Source organism: Jatropha curcas, chromosome 8 (genome assembly GCF_041381405.1).
Source record: "Jatropha curcas cultivar XTBG-Jc1 chromosome 8, XTBG_Jcur_1.0, whole genome shotgun sequence".
In the NCBI taxonomy this organism is placed as follows: Eukaryota; Viridiplantae; Streptophyta; class Magnoliopsida; order Malpighiales; family Euphorbiaceae; genus Jatropha; species Jatropha curcas.
This window is the reverse complement of record NC_143158.1, coordinates 3,398,789-3,418,502: the sequence shown is the minus strand read 5'-3', so window position 1 is coordinate 3,418,502 and position 19,714 is coordinate 3,398,789. Positions and strand designations below refer to the sequence as shown.

General features: G+C 34.5%; 5 protein-coding genes across 8 annotated transcripts; 3 read left to right on the top strand and 2 right to left on the bottom strand.

Moving 5' to 3' along the window:
- Window positions 1–361: 361 nt before the first annotated feature.
- LOC105638049 (F-box family protein) lies at window positions 362–3,521 on the bottom strand. Of its 3 annotated transcripts, XM_037635680.2 has the most exons (3): window positions 3,475–3,521; window positions 3,243–3,344; window positions 362–1,839 (listed from the first exon to the last, which is right to left on the bottom strand). In XM_037635680.2, exon 3 carries the CDS (start codon window positions 1,813–1,815, stop codon window positions 580–582), a length of 1,236 nt encoding a protein of 411 aa, XP_037491608.1. In that variant the 5' UTR covers window positions 1,816–1,839; window positions 3,243–3,344; window positions 3,475–3,521; the 3' UTR covers window positions 362–579. The 3 variants fall into 3 exon arrangements, with proteins under 3 accessions (XP_037491608.1, XP_089581466.1, XP_020536563.1); XM_089725340.1 differs by lacking the exon at window positions 3,475–3,521 and having other exon boundaries at window positions 3,243–3,374; XM_020680904.3 differs by lacking the exons at window positions 3,243–3,344; window positions 3,475–3,521 and adding an exon at window positions 2,663–2,802.
- A 135-nt stretch (window positions 3,522–3,656) lies between these two features.
- LOC105638048 (Transmembrane proteins 14C) lies at window positions 3,657–5,646 on the top strand. Its single transcript, XM_020680905.3, has 3 exons — window positions 3,657–4,206; window positions 4,639–4,773; window positions 5,331–5,646. Exons 1-3 carry the CDS (start codon window positions 3,729–3,731, stop codon window positions 5,468–5,470), a joined length of 753 nt encoding a protein of 250 aa, XP_020536564.1. The 5' UTR covers window positions 3,657–3,728; the 3' UTR covers window positions 5,471–5,646.
- Window positions 5,647–6,363: 717 nt separating this feature from the next.
- On the bottom strand, window positions 6,364–9,855 carry JAZ11 (jasmonate-zim-domain protein 11). The gene is made up of 5 exons (XM_012221762.3): window positions 9,512–9,855; window positions 7,679–7,775; window positions 7,393–7,585; window positions 7,212–7,269; window positions 6,364–6,694 (listed from the first exon to the last, which is right to left on the bottom strand). The coding sequence occupies exons 1-5, from the start codon at window positions 9,652–9,654 to the stop codon at window positions 6,535–6,537; spliced, it is 651 nt and encodes a 216-aa protein (XP_012077152.1). The 5' UTR covers window positions 9,655–9,855; the 3' UTR covers window positions 6,364–6,534.
- A 2,321-nt stretch (window positions 9,856–12,176) lies between these two features.
- LOC105638046 (Ankyrin repeat family protein) lies at window positions 12,177–16,638 on the top strand. Of its 2 annotated transcripts, none has more exons than XM_012221761.4 (10): window positions 12,177–12,447; window positions 12,704–12,760; window positions 12,857–12,924; window positions 14,189–14,399; window positions 14,477–14,577; window positions 15,311–15,386; window positions 15,496–15,555; window positions 15,620–15,670; window positions 15,798–15,876; window positions 16,330–16,638. In XM_012221761.4, the coding sequence occupies exons 1-10, from the start codon at window positions 12,367–12,369 to the stop codon at window positions 16,425–16,427; spliced, it is 882 nt and encodes a 293-aa protein (XP_012077151.1). In that variant the 5' UTR covers window positions 12,177–12,366; the 3' UTR covers window positions 16,428–16,638. The 2 variants fall into 2 exon arrangements, with proteins under 2 accessions (XP_012077151.1, XP_020536634.1); XM_020680975.3 differs by lacking the exon at window positions 16,330–16,638 and adding an exon at window positions 16,159–16,325.
- Window positions 16,639–18,522: 1,884 nt separating this feature from the next.
- On the top strand, window positions 18,523–19,269 carry LOC105638045 (RING/U-box superfamily protein). Its single transcript, XM_012221760.4, has one exon. It carries the CDS (start codon window positions 18,631–18,633, stop codon window positions 19,120–19,122), a length of 492 nt encoding a protein of 163 aa, XP_012077150.1. The 5' UTR covers window positions 18,523–18,630; the 3' UTR covers window positions 19,123–19,269.
- Window positions 19,270–19,714: the final 445 nt, after the last annotated feature.

Genomic DNA, 19,714 nt, shown 5'->3' with positions numbered 1-19,714 from the left:
CTTCGTCAAATCATGATCAACCGCGTCATCAAGACCACATTACTACTTTGGTTTCTCGCGCATCTGATTTTTGTCCCAAAAGATTATCTGTGGGAGAGCTTCCCAAAAATGATCGACTGGTCCTTCTAGTCTCTGGTGTAAAACGGCAGTCGTTCAAAGCAATATAGAAATCCTTTCTCCAGACAGATTTATTCTCCATCAACCAGTAAGCATATTTAGGGATTTTTTTTTTTAACTCACTAAAAATAATTTCATTCTCATTATCAGTTTCTTGTGCATTTCCTTCATTCATTGTCTTTCAATTCAAGAATCAAACACGGTGCAAGAAAAGCAACAAAAGAAGAATCAAACACATTATCAATAAAGAAATCAGGCAAATTTCCATTGACAGCTTCATCTTAACCTCCATTGGCTAAGTTGCCAAAATAATCAATCACAAAAGAATATAAGAAGAAAAAAAATTACAACAGAGAGAACAAACAAGGAAATTTTGAGGAATATTAAGTGGGAAAAAAAAGGAATCACAAAAAGCAATTACAATCATTAATACATCTCTAATCCTGTAAAATAAACTTGTTCTCAGACAGAAGCCTCAATCCGTGGTTCGAACGAGAAGGCAGACATGAATTCCACAGCTTCACCGTTCATGAAACATTTTGGCAATTCAACCCAATCATTAGTATTCAAATCACACAAAACATAACTGAAGAACTCAGCAGAGTTCAAGCAGATAAATATCTGGTTACCAGCTCCAACACAGTTGATATCTACCTTCTTCCCATGGAATTCGTGTGACATTGCTGGAGGCATTGCTGCAATCTGTTGCCATGATCGGATATCCTCGTCAAACCTCCATACTCTAATGCTTGCACTTCCGAAAAATTCTGATAGCAAAACAACTAGCATTTCTCCTCCACACTCCAACACATCAATGGAGTACTCATAAAACACAGGTAATAGTCTTGGGTACTCGAAGAACCACTTACTCGCTAGATTGCAGGCTACAATTGTCCCCGATGAGCTAAGGAAATAAGCAATTTCCTCTCCATCTTTAACACTCATAACTGATGAGTATTGCTTAGATGGGCTCCTTTGCATGTCTGTAGCCACAACATTTCCAGCTTTACTAAGAAAGTAGACAGCATTATCATCAGGTGAGTCAAATTCTTGGGACTCGTCAACCTTTCTCTTTAATGAAATCTCTTCTTCCCAGCAATTGGTATCTGAATTATAGATTCTACATGACAGTGTTGGTAGTTCACCAGATACCAAAACTAGCTTGTAAGATTGCTGGCTTTTCAAGCATGTACTCATTGCAATGGCATTAAGAGATTGGTTTTCTGTGGCTGGATGGACTGGAGGGAGTTTGCGACAAGATCCTGTCACGGGATTGCTTACAACTAGGTCACCTGATTCACTGCGAAAGCAGACTAAGCCACCAGAAGCTGCAACAGGTAATGAATCACAAGCAGAGGTTTGCCGGAGGAGAGGTGGATGATCGAGTTTCTTCCAACTTCTTTCAGCAGAGTCAAAGATGGTCCATTTGTTAAGATTTGGATCGACCATGAAAAACCATGGGTCTCGTGAAGGAATCTGGGAGCAGGCAAGCTTGAAACTAGCAGAATCTGCTACTGATTTCCATCTCTTGCATACTGACCTAAGGCGAAAGAATGTGGAAGTTGGTAGCCAAGAAAGAACCCTTTCAAGAAGGTCTTGATTGAGCTCTTCCATACAGAAGTTGAGCATGACCTCATCTTCTTCTTGCAATTTTCTCTTTCGACTTGGGAGTGAGGCCCAGGAATCACAGAGCTCCATTGATTTAAAACTTGAAAATACTAACTGTAACAACAAAAAAACCGATTCGGTAATTAGTGATTGCAACGCCAGAAATTAGAGAGCTCTTCAAAATTCAAACCACTAACACTAATCGAGCACAATTTATAAAGAAAGCCCCATGAAACCCTCGTCCAATTTAGATGAGCTTCTTATTTTCTTGGGCAGAAACAACAATAAAGATGGTTTACAAGACGACAGCAAATTGAAGATAAAAAGGCTTGAAATTTTGTTTTCTTTAAAATTTCACCTATAAGCTAACATCAAAGGATAGAAAAGATTCTCCAAAGATAAAAATAAAGCAGGCAATTTGACAAGAACATGATAGAGCTGCGTAGCAAACAAAAAATGAAAAAGAAAAGAAAAGGCAAGGGAAAGAACCAAAAGGGGATCAAGAAATGAACTTTTGTTTTGGAGAGAAGCCACAAGGAAATTAGCATCAACAAAAAGAAAGGGGAAAAAAAGAAGAAGATGAAAAGGGGGCAAGTAGCATCATTGATAAATGAGGGCATTTTTCATTAGATTCTTATATTCTTGCTTAGATTCTATTCTAGCACGTAGAAACCGACATCAATCATATAATAATGATCTAATTTGGCAGAAAAACAAATCAATATCAGCAGAAACAAGATTGCTAAACAATCAGAATCATATCAATTTCGCCCAATAGCTCTATACCAAGTCATCAAAAGACAAAGAAGAGAACAACCAACTAAGATAGAGACAATAAGAAGAACAGTAGGCACCCACATTTAAAAACAAGAACAAAGAAAGACAAAAGGAAAGATGAATAATGGAATAATGAAGAGAAGGAAACTAGATAATGTACCTGTTTGTTTCTGAATGGAGGAGCCAGAGTTAGAGAGAATTAAAAGACAGAGAGTGTTACTGATACTGATACTGATACTGAAACAAGCAGAGGTTAATAGTGCTGTGGTGGGTCTTCTCTCTTTGCAAATTTAAAGAGACGAGACAACGACAAATCCAACAAAAAGAGGTAAAAAAAAAAAAAAAAGGCAAAGCCAAAGCAAAACTATAGGAAGGGTAGTAGGAAGCTTCCTATGTTAGCTAGCTCAGCTAGCTATAGCCTCTCTTTTTCTTGCTTTGGCGTTGACACTACACAAACAGAGTAAAAACAAGAAGAGTGAACTAAACTAGTTGACTCTAATCAAACCACAAAATCTAAACACACACTTAACGTTGGATTCGTGTTAGATCCAATCAAAGTCTTAAAATAACTAAGGGCAAAGTGAAGCACGTTAGCTAGGGCTGCACATGTGTGTATACCACTTTAACCATAAAAGAAAGCGAAGCACACGTAACCACTGGTAGAGTAAAAGAAAAGCAAACCAAGAAAAGATTTAACATTTCCATGTCAAAGGCTTTGCTACTAAGTGTTGAGTGCTGACCTTCGCAAAGTAAAGCAAAGAAAGAAAGAAAAGCAATTTCCCTTCTCTCTCTGTTTCCTTTTTTTTAGCAGCCTCCTCGTAGAGGAATCTCTTCCTCTCTGTCTGCAAGTCAATGCCCAGAATTGATTCCTTAGCCAAACATTTCAAACAATAATTTATTAAATTAAATAAAAAAAAAGGAAAATCATGGATATGAAAATATCTAAAGACAAAAAAAGCCGTTAATTACGACCTCTTTTCTTGTGTTTCACTGCAGAGATCTCGATGCCGTTGCCGTCGCATTCTTGATTCTCCGGTTTTCCCGGTCGGTCCCCTATTTCTCTTATTGGGCTCCATTGGGCCTATCCTGGACGTACCTGGGCCGGGCTTTTAATCTTTTTTTGTGTACCAGAACTTTGTAGAACAAATTCTAGACCGGGAAAATCCGGGGAAAAAAGAAAGAGTAAGCAAAATGGGTGAACGTGAAAACAAGTCATAAGAACCGAAATGGCTGAGTCGGTTTTAGGTGTAGCGTCACAGTCATCGCTGCTTCTTCTGGAGCCTTCCAAGTTCGGATTTCGAACTTACACGACTCCTTTAACGGCAATAAGGCTGCAGCAATATTCGACGGGATACCGGAGATTTGTTGTTTCTTCTGGTAGGAATTTGAAGCCCGTAACGGCTGTTAGGGCTGTCTCTTCGGGTTTCGAAGCGCCTACTATTTTAAACGATAACATTGATTTGTCAACGGAAGGGATTGAGATTGGACCTGATATTGGAGGCGGTGGTGACAGTTACGGGGATTTAGGTGGAAGCGGCGGCGGTGGAGGTGGTGATAATAGCGGAGGACGAGGAGGCGGCGGCGGTGATCGGGATAACGAAGGAGAAGGAGGATCATCAGAGGGTGACAGCGGTGGTGAGAAGAAGAAGATGGCACTGTCTATGTCACAGAAATTGACTCTTGGTTATGCTGCACTTGTTGGAAGTAAATCTCTCTTGCCATTTCTTATGCTCTTTTAATTACAAATAAAGATCTGACCTTTGAATTTCTTTTAAGGTGTGATTTTAGAAATTAAAGAATGTGGCTTTAGGCAATTTCTATATGCGTGAACTACCTTCAACAAACTTGAAATAATGTTGAGATCTTTGTTTGATTGAGAACAAATTCTATATATTTTTTATTATAAGATAGAGTGTTCTTTCGATCTTCAAGATCATATGACAGATAACTGACATCTGACACATTTCTTCGTACATGATTGAATCGATTATTATTTTATATTTTTGTTGGAGCTTAGTTTTAGGCTATTTTTGGTTTAATTAATTGGTTGTTTATCTGTTATTGATGCCATTTGATCATATGAGCTCTTACTCACCTAATATTTAGTATTTACATGGTTGTGGTTTGGTTGTGCAGTGGGTGGTCTTATGGGCTATATGAAGAGCGGTAGCCAGAAGTCACTTTTGGCTGGAGGGCTGTCTGCCTCGGTATTGTATTATGTTCATACACAGCTTCCTACAAATCCAGTTTATGCGTCGGCTATAGGGCTGGGTAATATTTTCTTGGTTGATTTAATTCTTCTTGCTATTTCACTTTCCCATATTCTGTTTGCTAGAAATGTAGCTTATTCATGTGCTCTAACTGGCTGTCATTTTGCATTAAAGGATAGCACTTGCCAAGGAGCATTTTCGCCTCCGGGACTTGCCCTTCTAAATTTTTTCTTTCTGTTCAAACCATTTAATAGATTTCTAATGCCCTACTTTCTGAATTATACTTTTCAATCTGCCATCTGGGATTTTCTTTATATTAGCAATTTGCCTGATGTATTCTTTCACATCTGATATTCTCATATGCTGATGAAAGCACTTTAGCATCATAATTGATTTTGTGATTGAAGCTAATGGTTACTTTTTCTTTTTAATTTACTTGTTTTTCTCAAGGGCGTAGTAGTATTGAATTCTATTATGAGTTGGCTGACGTATTTACATTTGCACTTCCAAGACTCAGGCAATAGCCACTTCTATTATGTGTTGCTTTCTCATCTCACCTTCATCATGTAGGCTACTTGATTATGATTTTAATCTTGCTTTTATATCTTCAAATTTCAGGTGTGTCTTCTATACTCCTAGGTGTGATGGGTTCACGATTCTTGAGGTCAAAGAAGGTATTTCCTGCAGGTGTTGTATCTCTCGTGTCGCTGGTAATGACTGGTGGCTACATTCATGGTGTCTTGCGTAGCATGCACTGAAATGTGCCAAATATAAGAGTGAGACATATGGTTAATAACTAGGCTTGATCTTTGGTCAATGCATATAGGAGCTGATGTCAGTATCTTTTATTTTTACTACTTGGTATGTAAAATTTGTGTTCTACAATTAGGATGGAACTTTTTATGGATGAATCAAGCAGCTAAAGATTCTATTATCACTTGTCCTTTTGAGTTTTGTGTTAAGGTGATTTTGGGAGATTGCTTTTCAGCACTTGGTTGACGTTCTTTAGAATCAGCCATGACTTTAGATCACAGAATTCAAACCTGTGAAATCAATAATCTGGAATTACTCCATGTTATATCAAAGCGGCAGCCCGCAATTTTTCTTGGAAATTTCCGCATGCCTCTTGAATGATTTAAGAATCTATGATCCTATTCCTAGGATATGTCGATGGAGTAGAAGCTTTTCAACATAGAAATGCAATATTCACGCTTTTCTTTCTTTTGGTTGTCATTTTCCAATTTTTTAAAAAATTGTTTAGGTTTTTATTTGCTTATTTGTTTATCCGTTCGGCAAATTTCCCTTCAGCTTTGGACAACAAACAAGAATGAAGCCAACACATAATGTACCCGAAGTATAATGCATGATTTGTCATGTATTTATGCCAAGTGACAACTTTATACGACCAACGTTTTACGGGTATGGAAGCATCATGAGAAATAACCAATTTCAAATTTTCAACAAAGACATAGAATGTATAAAATGCAGGTCTCCAGTAACCAACACTACACTTTAGACCAACAAGAGGACAACATACACGGACACCATTTCGTCAACTGTTCATGGCTACTTATAGTAACACAAGTAGCTGTCCTAAAAGCAATGGTTCAGTATGAGATTGCAATTGCTTTGGACTAAAGAGGCAATCATGTGAACAAATCCCCATTGGTTTCAATGAGAAATTGTACCATTAACCTCATTCAGTCTGAGAGCAAGTCGAAACATCACCTGAACGTACTATGCAATTTGCTAGAACAATACAGGCTAACAATATAAGTTAACATAAGGTTTTCACTAATACATCAGAAGCTTTTTGTGCATGTCAAACAAGGTTGGCAGCAACCTTTGGTTGAATTTCTTTCTCCAGTGCAAGAGGTTTGCCATAGCAGTCTGCATCAGGTGAAACTTCAGCACTGAAATCAGGTTTTGTGGCTTCAGCCTTTTTTGGTGCGGGAGTGGGATATGGGTTTTTGCTGCACAACCTGCAGGGGGAAGTGAAGTAAAAACTTGGCAGCTGATTCAATAAGAATACACATCATGCAGATGCACAAATATGATTCAGCAGCAAACACTGGTATCAAGTAATTTCTGGGATAGTCGCTTGAAGCTTTATCAATCAATGTTTATGTAATATGCTTTGGATTTTAGATTATTGATTCAGTCACTAAATTGAATGTACAATGAATACCTACAGTATGTCAGTCATTAGAGCAATTTCTGATTTCAAGAAATATCAGGTCTTTAGTCATCAGTCAATGTTTAGTTCTTTGATTACATTTATTAGTGTAAAGCCATCAAAGTTCTATAAGTTTGCATAAAAGTTTTGTTGATTGCTTCTGAAAGTAGGAGGGATATTATTCAGTTTTATGTCTATTTTTCCGGAATTCAAGATTGTCCAAGCTAGTGGACTCTGGTGATAATTCCCAACTAAAAACCCCACCAATTTATCTTAAATTTCGTCTGAATTTCTCAGGCACACCAAGTGTGGAAGGAGTGTACCTGTCTCGTCGCTTCTCAAAAAATCGCTGAAGAGAATGTCTCCTTGCAATTGGTAATTCTGAACCAACAGAGAAAGACAATTGAAATCGTGCAGTTATATATAGTTATATTCATGTAAACGAAGAGAACGAACATGAAAAACTCTAAACACAACAGTGAAGGCAGTTCATTTCTGTATTACCAGCTTGCAATTTGCAAAGGGACGAGCCAAGCTGGGCTTGAGGAGAAGGCAAAGCATTTGTAGCACTTTGGAGGGAAGGAGACCTTGTAAGAACTGGTGTACCACAAGCTGGAGAGCCAGGCACAACCTTCTTCATATCAGCAGGTTTAACAGCAGCTGCGGCAGCAGCGGCAATAAGCATAATTTCACGAGCCTAAGAGCATAACATGGTGAAAGTGTTAGCGTAAACTACATCTATAGAAATTTACTCATTTCGTGAAAGCTTCAGTAATCAGTAAAGACAAACCTTTTCAGCAGGAATTGCATCAAATACAAGAACACTTCCACCATAGAATATCGTGAGCTGATCTGAGGTAGCAATAGCATTTGGTCCAGATATAGGCCTAATACAAAAATTAGAGTTGCATTAACATTGAACTTTTTTGGCATGTATCTAACTTTCAACAGTTTCTCCTTTAAAAGAAAGAACCCAAGTGAAATTTGAGGACGCATGGATATTTGAACAAACAATAAAATTTTGTTTACAGCTTTTGCTGCAAATATAAACAGTTAAAACAATACACACATGAAGATATCCTGCCACGTAGGTTGTCAATAGGCTACTCATCCATTAGCGGCACAAAATATCAACATGCTGCCTACAGAATTCCTACCATTTAGTGAGCAAAAAGACAAGTTTTTCTGGAAATAAATTAAGGAGGGAATGTGGCGCATAGTTGAATTTCTATTGTTGACAAAAAGCAAATTAGCAACAGTTTTGAAGCTACAAATTTTATTTCAAAAGGAGATTTGGGAAAAGAAGAAGAATTGAAAAAAATTTCCAAGTACTGCCATAATAAATCTCCACCATTTTCAAGATAACGCAATTAAGGTACAAAGCACCTCAAAAGTCAAAACCTATCACACATCAAAGCAAACTCATTACAAGTCTCCATTTTGGCAAACAAATGATACCAAGCATTTAATTGAAACAATTAGTAACCCGAAGTACTATATATTTATACTCAATCAGAAGTTTTTATCTTTGTCAGTATGCTCAAAATTGGAACTTTACAAAAAAGAAACAAGGCAAATAGCCTTGAACATGTTTGACTAGTTTAAAACTAGTAGTTTCACATTTTACCCATATTTATCTTCATTCATAAGCAGGATACATATATTGCGAAGCTTTTTTAAATTATTTTAAACAAGGAAGTTGATATGTTTATTGATGTAAGTGCTATATAATAGAAATTTTTATTAACCATGGAAAACAGCTAAATTTTCAAATTAATTCCCCCCCCCCCCCTTTTCATATCCTATTCTGCATCTGCCCCTGTTCATAAGGATGCTGAATTGCAAGTCTCATGGTGCTCTTTAGAAGAGTTTCAGTACTTCTCTTCTTCTCTAATCTTACAAACACAACTTTTTATGTAGCTTAATTATGGGTATTTAGAACTCCTACTTATCAAATTAAACAAGTTAGAGAAACAAAAGCACCATATGTGAACAATATGAAAAATCTATTTCAGTCCAACTCTTGATTTTTACTCTGTGAAATACAAAGAGAGTATAGAAACAGTGTAATTAATTGCAATAAATATAGTCTATTTCATCAAACAGTAACTAATGCTATCCCTTATGAAGTCAACTCAATCATTAACCTCCTTCAGAATCTATGCAGCTCATACAAGCCAAAGGCCCAATCCCAATCTAGGCGTTATTTACAAATGACAAAATAAGACAGCCTGAATCAAATATTTTAAGTTCAAATCTCAGATATCCTATTCCACTTCCATTTTGGGGAGCACTTCTCAACTTAAACTCAAAATTAGAATTCAGTTTTATCAAAATTAAATTACCATGATAAAAAGACAACAAATTGAAAACGCAATATACATACATCCAGTTCTCCACCAACTCCCTTTAAGCTTTAAGTAGTTTGTTCTAATTTTCCATAATTAACCATCCCCTAAATATAATCTCTACACAACAATCAATTTTTACAACTAAATCTCTCTACCCACATGATTTCCCTCTTACTCTTCGCTTTTTCTTCACAGTTACAACAGATCCCATCTCCCAAAATTAAAAAATTTGGTATATTTCATATGAGTAAAGTAAACTCATAAATTCATACCCGGTGCTGTTTGTCAGAAGATGAGCCCTTTCTTTGCAAGATCCCATGTTCTCATTGTTAGGTGCGTCCTCTACCTCTTTTTTCACTTCTTGCTCTCCAGCTTTGGATTTCACTCCCTCGTAGGAATCAGATTCACCCTCCATTTGATACAGAGTACTTGTAACCCACCAATTCTTTCCTTTGTTCTTCTCTTTAGGGACACAGAGGATTTATTAAGAGAAGGAGAAAATAGACTTGACCTGACTAGAGCCTTGTGTTTTACTTTTAAAAGCTTAATATGTTGTCCTTTAATGGAGTAGGCAGGCAAGCTAACCCAACTTTCAGATAAAAAATCAGTTAATCATAGCTAGTGGCCAGCATTGTTTCCGGATGACTTCGCATTTTTTAAACGTGCCATTTTGGCACGAGGGTTTATTAATTATATTATTTTATTTCATTAGCTTTTTTGACTTTTCTTTATTTTTTATGGAAAAAAAAAATAGAAAATGCTCTCTAATTTATGATTCTTAATATTTTAATCTCTTTGTCTGGATGAAAAATTAAAATATTAATGAAAGTTAAAATTGAGGGACCTTATAATTTAATTTTTGAAAATAAATTTTTTTCTCCTTTTTTTATATTGAAACTTTTTGCTTTTTAACCAATTAATTTATTTTCTTTTTTTGGAACCACATAAATATTTTTCCAGCTCAATTTCTCTTCGGTTGTTATTTTTTTGTTGTTTATTTTATTTTAAATTTATGTATAGGGTTTCAATAAAAATAGAGATAATCCAATCCAATCAAAAAAATATTTATTGCCAATTTACCATCTTTTTTTTTAGCACACTCTATTAAAAAATATATTTAAATAAAACTCTTTTAATATGATATTTAAATAATTCTTTTGTATAATAAAATTCGTTTGAAAATATAGCTATTTCTATTGTTAAAATCATATATTAATATCTATTCATAATAATAATTGAAATATATAATGAATGAATTTTTTCATTAAAGAAATAATGTAATATAATAAAAGAATATCAAATTTTTAAAATGAAAATTAATTATTAATCAGATGTATGAAAAATTAGATATACCTTCAGTGTATACAAATATTTTTTTATAATTAAATGCATATATTTTGATTTTTCTAATTTTAGTTTCATTTATATAATGATTGGATTTGATTTTATATTAAAATTTTTAATAAGTTTAATTTGATTTAATTTTAAAATTAAAAATTCTATTAAAAATTTAATCTTTTATTAATCTGGAGTTAATTAATTTAGTAAAACTTATATCTTGAAATTTAAAAAAAAAAATTTATTTTCTTAGAAAACTTGGTCGCTCTATTTGCTTTGATGTTTCTGACCTTTTTGAGATTCTTTGTGTCGCTTACTTTTAAAGTCTCTTCCATATTTCATTATCACAATTTCAAAACGTTATTCAATCAACAGTTCAAAATAAATATTTAAATTCGTCCATTTTTTAAAAAATTACTTATTTTTTAAGAATGATTTATTTCATTATCTTTTAATTTTAACTTTAAAATTATAATTTAAACTACTAAAATATTTATAATTACCGGATTTTCACATTTTAAAATTTTATTATTATACAAACAAAACACGCAACGAAACAATAAATCACAATACACTAAGCTAATGGTGGTGATCAACATTAGTAATTAATGATGGAAAGTGTGGAAATAAATATGTGTTTATAAATAAAATTTTAATAAATTTATTGACGTTCTTTAAATATTTTATTTTTTTAGAAGGGAGAAGCTATTTTTTCATTAAAATTATCTAATTTTTTCTAGCATTTTAAACATCAAAAGGTTCAAAAATTATTTTTTTATAAAACAAATAAAGGATCAACGTTCATTGATTGATTTGTTTTGCTGCCGTGCACGTATGTCAGGAAACTCCCCTTTCTATTTGTCCTTTTGGGCAGGCAATTGTCTCTCACAGTGAGTGAGATGGTACGTTTCGAGACACCACAAGTTAAAATATCAAATCGAATCGTACTGATTTTTGAATTGAATCAAACCAGACAACTTCTATCCTCAATAAATAATTAATACTGCACGTTTTTTATACTGTTTATTCTGACAGGATTGCGCTTTGGGTCTTTTCTTTTTTTTTTTTTTTTGGTGGTACACGGTCTTATCTTCTTTTCTACGGTGGAGTTCGCTCTTTTTTTTTTTTTTTAAGCCAAGAAAAATAATAAACCTTATTTTATTATGCTAAAATTCTAACAATTAATTTGCCTTTCAAAAAAAAAAAAAAACTCTAACATTAATTTTTATTAATGGGAACCTTTTAAACTTAAAAGTGTAAGTACCACTTAAATTTAATTCCTTTTTAAAATCATTTTCAAAAAAAAATTTATGAAATAAATACTCAATTATTAATTATTTAATTAACCAATTAATATGACCGACACTTGAAAGCATCTTATTCGGACTTTGTAGCTTGGACCGCTCTGACCCAGAGATTCTAACCAGAGATGTAGACAAATTAAATATCCAAGCGGCAGTTAACAGGTCTGAAAGCCCATGGGCTTTCTTGATCCAATCTGGATCTTGTTTGCCAATTTATTTGGATTAGATAAAATCTTTGTGGGCCCAGGATTACTTCTACGCGGGCATTTGGGTAACCGGATGACCATAACCGGGTGGGCCAAGAACATCTGAATCAGAATAATGCAATGGATAGGAACTTAGAAAGTGGAGCTTACTCTGTTTCATCGTTGAAACTTGAAATTCTTCAGATACAAAAAGGAAACTGAAAGAAATCCGTTCATTGTTTGCCGTAGCTGGGAATAAAGTGAATCGGCGGCCGAAGAGAGAAAGATCGGAGACGAGAAATGGCATTGGAGCCTCCGCCTTTCCAGGAAGCAGATCGTTGTGACGTCTGTAAATGCAGCTTCAGCACTTTCCGTCGAAGGGTAATTCCTCATTTCTTTTACGTACTAAATTGAACAAATCGATATCTTCAATTGAATATATAAATTCACGAGAGAAAAAAAAATTTTGACTTGTTCATTTGAATCATGCGTTCATGAGGTCGATCCGTTTTATTTGATTTTTAATTCCGTCTTTGATTGATCCGAACTGTTTGATTCGTATTCTGATTCATAAGGTATATTGGATGAGCTGTAGATGTTTCATTTAGCTTAGTTTCTGTTGTCTATCGTTTTGTAGCATCATTGCCGTTGTTGTGGAAGAACATTATGCCACGAGCATTCATCAAATCAAATGGTATGATTTTTTCGGTCCTTCTCTTTTCTTTTAATCTATTGGACGAACTGAGATGAATCAATTGGCTGCTTTCTTTTTTTCTATGCATTCATTCAGACTCTACCGCAATTTGGCATACAATCCAACGTTAGAGTTTGCGCTGACTGTTTTAATGATTCTACTCGGTAAGGCTGACACTTCTTTGAAATTCGATAGAATAGTTATTCTTTGCTTTGTTTCAACTTAAATTTAATTGCAATAACATATTGTTCACATTGAATTGGGAATGTTGAAAGAGTACGTAGAATACTATGTTGAATGTTCTGACTTGAGATGTGTTTCCACGTCATTTTGGAAGTACTGACGTTAAATTGCCTTTTCTCTCTGTTATGCTTTAAAGATTTTCTGAGATTAACTGGGAAGAACCTATAGCTATAGCAACTGCACCGAAGAATGTCTTAGGTGGGATTGCATCTCAGATAACCAATAAGACAATAAAATAAAATTGCTAACTTGGTAAATGGAAACAATGATAGAAACTGGTTAAGTTGGTGATTTATTGATATGAACAGCGTAGAACTTTTTTATCAATGAACCATGGTTAGAACCTAGAGTTTCGGTTTCAATGTGCAACAGATTAGCAGTGAACTGGTTAATAGTTGAGACACAGAGGATTAGAGTAATTTTCATGTCAACAATGTATCTGTCTTGTGTGACTGACATATATGAAGTATTATTATGGCACTGTCACTCTCTATTTCTATTCCAAACTTTTTGGAAAAAATTTGAAGTGATGTGGTGCAGTAGTTCAATATTTGGTTGTTCAATGTGGAATTGCTAAAGCTATTTTCAGTTTTGATACTCCCAGTGTCCTCTGGAAGAGCTTTAAGACCAATGGATTTTAATCCAAATGGCATGTCTCCTCATAGCATAAGGCTGGGAATGATGTTTGGAGTAAGAATAAGGGCTTCAGTAGTGAGGCTTCTAGAGTGTGGGGTGCACTAAAGGGAAGGATATCGATTTTTTTTTTTTTTTTTTTTTTTTTTGGGGGGGGGGGGGGGTGTTTGGCCGAAGAGCAAGGCTGTTATTTCGTCACAGATGACTTTTGGATAAATCTTCTAACAAAAACCAGTTTTTGAGGAGAGATGGAGTTAAATATTTTCCTTAAGTCTTTAAGACTGCCAGTTATCAGTCTCGAAGTCAAATTTAGTGGGTGTTCTATGCTACTTTTGAAGTCAAAGAAGTTATTTGCTTGTGGAGCATGTCCAGCCATGATACAAATGATGCATTTAATTTATGCAGTTCATCATCTCTGGTGGTCAGCTGCATGAATATTTATTATCTTCTGGTAGCTTTGGCTACTAACAGGACTTGTCTTTCTCTCGCCTAATTGGCACTTTATTACATTTTTCAGAATAAATAACTCTCTTACATTTCGTTTTGATGCAGGTCAGTAAAAGTTGACCCACATGCTTTGTCAGGTGGAGTTAGTTCTGTAACAGATAAAGTTTCTAGGTTAGACATTGGTGCAGAAACAAGTTCGAAAATGGAAACATCTACACAGCATCAGTCTGTTACAAATGTTATTGAGTGCAAGTGTGGAATGCCTTTATGCATATGTGAACCTCCAGCTCCCACCACAGATGAACTCCCCCTGCAGGTGTGACTCCCTTAATAGTTTCAAGCGCATTTTCCAGTCCATGATATTTTTATCATATTAAATCTGTTATTTGTCAGATGAAAACCCCCTCCACCAGTTCTTCTCCACCAAATCCAAAACCAAAGAAGATAGATGCCATCCCTAAGAATAGAGGTTCCACTTCAAACAACAAGCCTAGGTATGAACTCGCTTCTTCCATACTATAAAAAATATAAAGCAGCTTTATATGTAATTACTCTTGAAGTAGCTTTGCATTGTCATGTTCGAATATGTTGTTGGAGAATATGAAATGTGAATTATGTGAGACGTCCCTTTGACTCATGTAATAGCATATGATTTGATTGACACCTTAAGTTGACATGATAGCAATTTACAAGGTGAGGGTAAAATTCAGTTTCGTGCTTTCTTTTCCTGTCTCGAAGTCACTATTTGACTGTATATTCCTCATTCCCTGAATGGTACATTGTATATTAGAATCCAGGGTTTTAAGACTCTGTTCCAATTCAAATTGTCTACAAAATGAGTTTGAAGTTGAAGTTTGGCTTTGGGTTTGGGTTTGTTCATTAAAAGAAAAAAAAAACCACAAATCATTGCGGAAGAAAAGACTCACTGAGCCGGGATCGCTAACTAATACTAATCGAATACTAATAGAAAATACTAATAGAATAGAAAGAACTCTTTTTTCTGTATACTTTCCCCGGCCAGCTAGTTTGTTTTTCATTTTGTCTTTCCTCTAAAGAGGCTGTAATATCATTGTAATTTGAATTTTTTTTTCTTTTCTTTTGCATTCACCTTCTTTTATCAAGTTTGTAGTTTTATTTAGATTGTAAGCTGCTGACTTGCAAGGGTGGTCTATTATTATCTTACATTGAGTTTCCTGAATATTCATTAACTTGTGCAAAAATTTGCAGTTCGGTTTTCAATCATGGTCAAATAACCAATGGTGGTACTAATAAGCCTTTGATGGATTATGAAGTTAATGGGGAGGTATAAACCATTTAAGATGGTAATACGAGGTCAAAGTTTGCATTAGCATTTAACTCGCCATAGACTAGTCATTAATATTTCACTCTTGCATTAAAAATGTTATGCTTAGGGTTTGAGGGAAGCTATAAAGAATGGTGATACTGCTGCCGTCAAGAAGCTACTGTGCGAGGTATATAACATCTTAATTGCAAGATTGATTTTGGATACGACATTAAATATTGTCGTATTGGCAGGGTGTGGATGCAAATTACCGTGACAAGCAAGGATTGTCCGTACTACATTTGGTATCTCTCTCTCTCTCTCTCTCTCTCTCTCTCTATGCACACCCACTCATAAGTATGCATACATGTATGCTAGTGGAGTTGCTTTTGGGAAGCATCTATTACTAATTAGAGGATTAACTGGGTGTAGGCTGCACTATTTAACCGGACTGATATTGCTTTTACCCTCATGGAATCTGGAGCAAGCCTTGACTACAAGAATGCACAAGGTAATGAATAATATATGTGTCCAGTTGTAATGTCTGGCTGTAGTGTCCCGTTTCATTGGATTGTTTGATTAGTGGAGGGAATCCCGATGATATGCAAGATCTTATTGTATAAACTTTTGATGGAACACTTTGAACATGTTCATGATTGTGCAACTAATCTGGACATATAAAATAAGCCAGATATACATACAACTTCTAAAAGTTTTAAGTACATTTAGAATTTAGAAACCTTAACAGGTTGTCTTCTGTGGGGTCTGACCAATTGTTCTTAATCTCGAACAGTTATTGTGGGTTTGGACTCTTTGCATGTTCTATTCCCCAACATCTCCCTTCTCCCTCTTTTTTTCTTTTGGGAGAAGTTGAAGTTTTAGCAAAAGATGGTACTATTGTTAGGTAACGATGGATACTTTCTTTTTAAAAGTTATTTTTTCCAAATTCTAATATCTTTTGTAGGTGAAACTCCGCTGGACTGCGCTCCTGCAACTTTGCAATATAAGATGAGAAAGAAAATGGAAGAACATGGGCAGCAGGGCCCACATTCCACCGTTTGAGAGGAGATAGATACATATCCTTTTTATCTTTAACCTGCAAATGCAAGTTGTCCGTTGCTTTGGAGAAATAGTTTTTTATTAATTTTCTGCTTGAATTTGTATAATGTAAGCTATGCATGCTAGCAGCTAGCAGCTAGCGGATGTACTGAGAATCTGAACCGCAGCTCATGCAATGTCCAATAGAGTTCCTTCTTTCCTTTTGGATACACAATGGAGCATCGCATCGCATCCTTTAAGGGCAACAATAAAATATTTCTCTGTAGATGCATATTGAACTTTGGGAATAAATTTTTTTTTTTTTTTTTTTTTTTTTTTGCCGATTTCGCCAATGACACGGTCTGTAAATAAAAATTTAAAAAAAAAAAAAAAAATATATATATATATATATATATATATATAAAACATAATATTGATCTTTTATGTCTTTATCTGTAGATTGTTTAGCAAGTTACCAAAAAGCAAAAATACTATGGTTCGTAAAGTTTTTACCCTCCCAAAACTATGAAAGATAAGTCTAGTCTTATTGTTTAAGCATCAGATTTCTTTTAGCTGAATTTTGTATATATATATATATATATATATATATATTTTTTTTTTTTTTTTTGGTTCGCTTTTGAAAATAGTGGGGAGGAGGCGAGCATGATGTTGTTAGGGATAAAGGATAGGATTATTCCATTCACTCTTTAAACCTTCTTTTCTTTAATCAGCTGGTCAGCCATGAACGATCACGGTGGATATTTAGTAAAATCAATTGCTTATTACTTTGAGAATTTAAAAAGTAATGATACATATTGCACCACTGCTTATCTTTTGTTAACGACAGGGCAATACATGCACGGTTCCCTGCTGACTTTGTCTAATGACGCGAACGACAATATGGCCAAAATTAAGTCGTTTTGTTTAATGGTTTCTGAGGTGTAATTGACTACCTTCAGGCTTCAGGTACAAATTTTTTGACATAATCACATATAAGTAAATGAGAAATATCTTATTTTATTTGTGCGATCTGACTAGGATGGTGGATTTTACATGTGTAATGGTGTCATTTCCAACCTATCGAGTAAAGGCAACCAACTCAACGAGGAATTGCTAATGGCTTCCACCTTTTTCTTTTCTGTCCACCTAATTTTTTTTTTCTTGTTTCTTCGGCAATTTATTTAGAAGGATAACAATGTAAATTTGACCCATTTTATTTTTTTTTTTTGACTAAATAGGTTATTTTATTTCCTGACATGGATCACACGTCAAAAGTTTCTTCATTAATTTTGCCAATTACTTATGTCTTAAAAACACGTGCCATAATGAGGGCCCTTCAATCCATTGGATTCGCCAATTTAAGAGAGTCAAATAGTTAATCTTACAGGCAAAATGATTTAAGTAATTGCTTAATATTAGTGATGGACGCAATGATATATAAAAATTTTAATAAATTATATAATACTTGCTCTAATTCAAAATATAAGTGGTGTATACGATAATTAAGTAAATAGTTAATTTTTTATACTATAATAAAACATATAGTAATTTGTAAATATCAAAACGAGAGGTAATTTATGTAGATGATTATTGCTATCCAAGTAATATAAATAAAAATAAGATTGACAAAAAGAGAGGGGCCACTTTTTTTTAGCCAAGGAGATAATTAATTGCATTTTAATTTTTTTTTCTACTTTTTATTTATCGTGGATGCAAGCGTCAGTATGAAATAACCAAAAGTAAATAATCATAATCCATTCCAGCTGGTTCTACTTTCAACTTTTAACTTTCCCTTTCTTTTTTCCAATTAATCTTAATTACTATCCTCAGAGTTTTTTATTAAAAAAAAATAAAAATAAATAAAAAAAGAGAGAGAAAGAAAGAAAAAAGAGCAAGCTTAAATAATAAACCACCGACCCTAGAGGTCTCAGCGTTGTGATTTACACGATTGCACATGACAGCGACCTGATCACCATAGAGATTCTTTATTCTCAAAGCAGATATTGACACCTAACAAAAAATAAAATAAATAAATAAAATATATACTTTTGTTTATTTTTATTTTTTTTGAAAAAAAAAAAGCATTTTGCTTAGCTCCACCACCATCCCCCACACCCAAAACCTTCGCCTTTATAAGGAGCCCATTTGCTCCTTTAATCCTCCCCCTTTCTTTCCTCTTCTTCTTCCTTCTCTTGCTTTCTTTAGGGTTTCTTCTTGTCTTTCTCTAATGGGTTTCTTTGTTGAAGATTCGTGTGTAATAGTAACCCATCTCTTGTACAAGGCAGCTGTTATTTTAGCAGTTCTGAGATGGACTGTGTCTTGGGTTCTTAGGTTCAGAAACAGAATCCATTTACCTTCATCTACGAATGATTCTCAACAACAATCTCATGCTCTCCCTTCTTCTCAGCAAATCAGGGACGGTTTGATCTTGACTGCTTTTGGTGATATCACAGACAGGATGTCAGGAGATTGCGACACGTGCGCTGTCTGCTTGGGCCAGTTGATGGAGTATGATGAAGTCAGGGAGTTAAGGAACTGCTGCCACGTGTTCCACAAAGAGTGCATTGATAGATGGGTTGATCATGATCATAAAACTTGTCCACTATGTAGGGCCCCTTTGTTGACTAGTACACAAAGCTTGGCTTGGATTAAGTCTGAGCCTAGTTGGGCTGTTGAGAGAATTCTGTACCTATTTGGAGATGATCTGTTTATGCAATAATTAACATTTAGACTTTCGAGGCAGTCATTTAGTGGTTTAGGAGAGAAAAGAAATAGTGGACGTAGGATCAAATTTTGTATGGCCTGGATTTGATGGGCCTTCAAAGCTGTATATATTATGTATATAATGTATTTTATCGTTATTCAATTCCAGCCCCTTCAAAGCCGTATAATATTGTTTGTTGATAGTTGATGACTCATCAGTGATAGTATTTCGCTAATAGACATTGGTTTTATTTACCTATTTAGCTAATGGACATTGATTTCATATGGTAAAAATTTAATCGCAATTGCCGTCAAAATATAAAATGATCATTAAAGCCATATTTCATATTTAATTTTTATAGATGGGCAATTAAAACAGTACTTTGAAATGTTAATCAAATGATAGTCTGATTTATTTTTTCACTTACGTGGGAGTGAGAGATTTTAAATGCAAGTTTTTTTGACTACATTAGTTATCTCAATAGACCAGTGAATAGAGTTTTCTATTTATTAGCAATTTTAGAGAATAACATCATGGCCCTCTCCTGACTTTATTATCGTCTTCCTTGATATAATTGAAAATTTCCTTAAACTTTTCAAAACTCTAT

Excerpts from the sequence above, each read along its gene's own strand:
- LOC105638049 (XM_037635680.2), bottom strand. The coding sequence starts at position 1,815 with ATGGAGCTCTGTGATTCCTGGGCCTCACTCCCAAGTCGAAAGAGAAAA.
- LOC105638048 (XM_020680905.3), top strand. The coding sequence starts at position 3,729 with ATGGCTGAGTCGGTTTTAGGTGTAGCGTCACAGTCATCGCTGCTTCTT. Across the intron at positions 4,207-4,638 it reads TTATGCTGCACTTGTTGGAA|TGGGTGGTCTTATGGGCTAT; the intron begins GTAAATCTCTCT and ends TTGGTTGTGCAG. Across the intron at positions 4,774-5,330 it reads TGCGTCGGCTATAGGGCTGG|GTGTGTCTTCTATACTCCTA; the intron begins GTAATATTTTCT and ends TTCAAATTTCAG.
- JAZ11 (XM_012221762.3), bottom strand. The coding sequence starts at position 9,654 with ATGGAGGGTGAATCTGATTCCTACGAGGGAGTGAAATCCAAAGCTGGA. Across the intron at positions 7,586-7,678 it reads ATGCAATTCCTGCTGAAAAG|GCTCGTGAAATTATGCTTAT; the intron begins GTTTGTCTTTAC and ends TTATGCTCTTAG. Across the intron at positions 6,695-7,211 it reads TTTGAGAAGCGACGAGACAG|GTTGTGCAGCAAAAACCCAT; the intron begins GTACACTCCTTC and ends TTCCCCCTGCAG.
- LOC105638046 (XM_012221761.4), top strand. The coding sequence starts at position 12,367 with ATGGCATTGGAGCCTCCGCCTTTCCAGGAAGCAGATCGTTGTGACGTC. Across the intron at positions 14,400-14,476 it reads CAGATGAACTCCCCCTGCAG|ATGAAAACCCCCTCCACCAG; the intron begins GTGTGACTCCCT and ends GTTATTTGTCAG. Across the intron at positions 15,556-15,619 it reads TCAAGAAGCTACTGTGCGAG|GGTGTGGATGCAAATTACCG; the intron begins GTATATAACATC and ends TCGTATTGGCAG.
- LOC105638045 (XM_012221760.4), top strand. The coding sequence starts at position 18,631 with ATGGGTTTCTTTGTTGAAGATTCGTGTGTAATAGTAACCCATCTCTTG.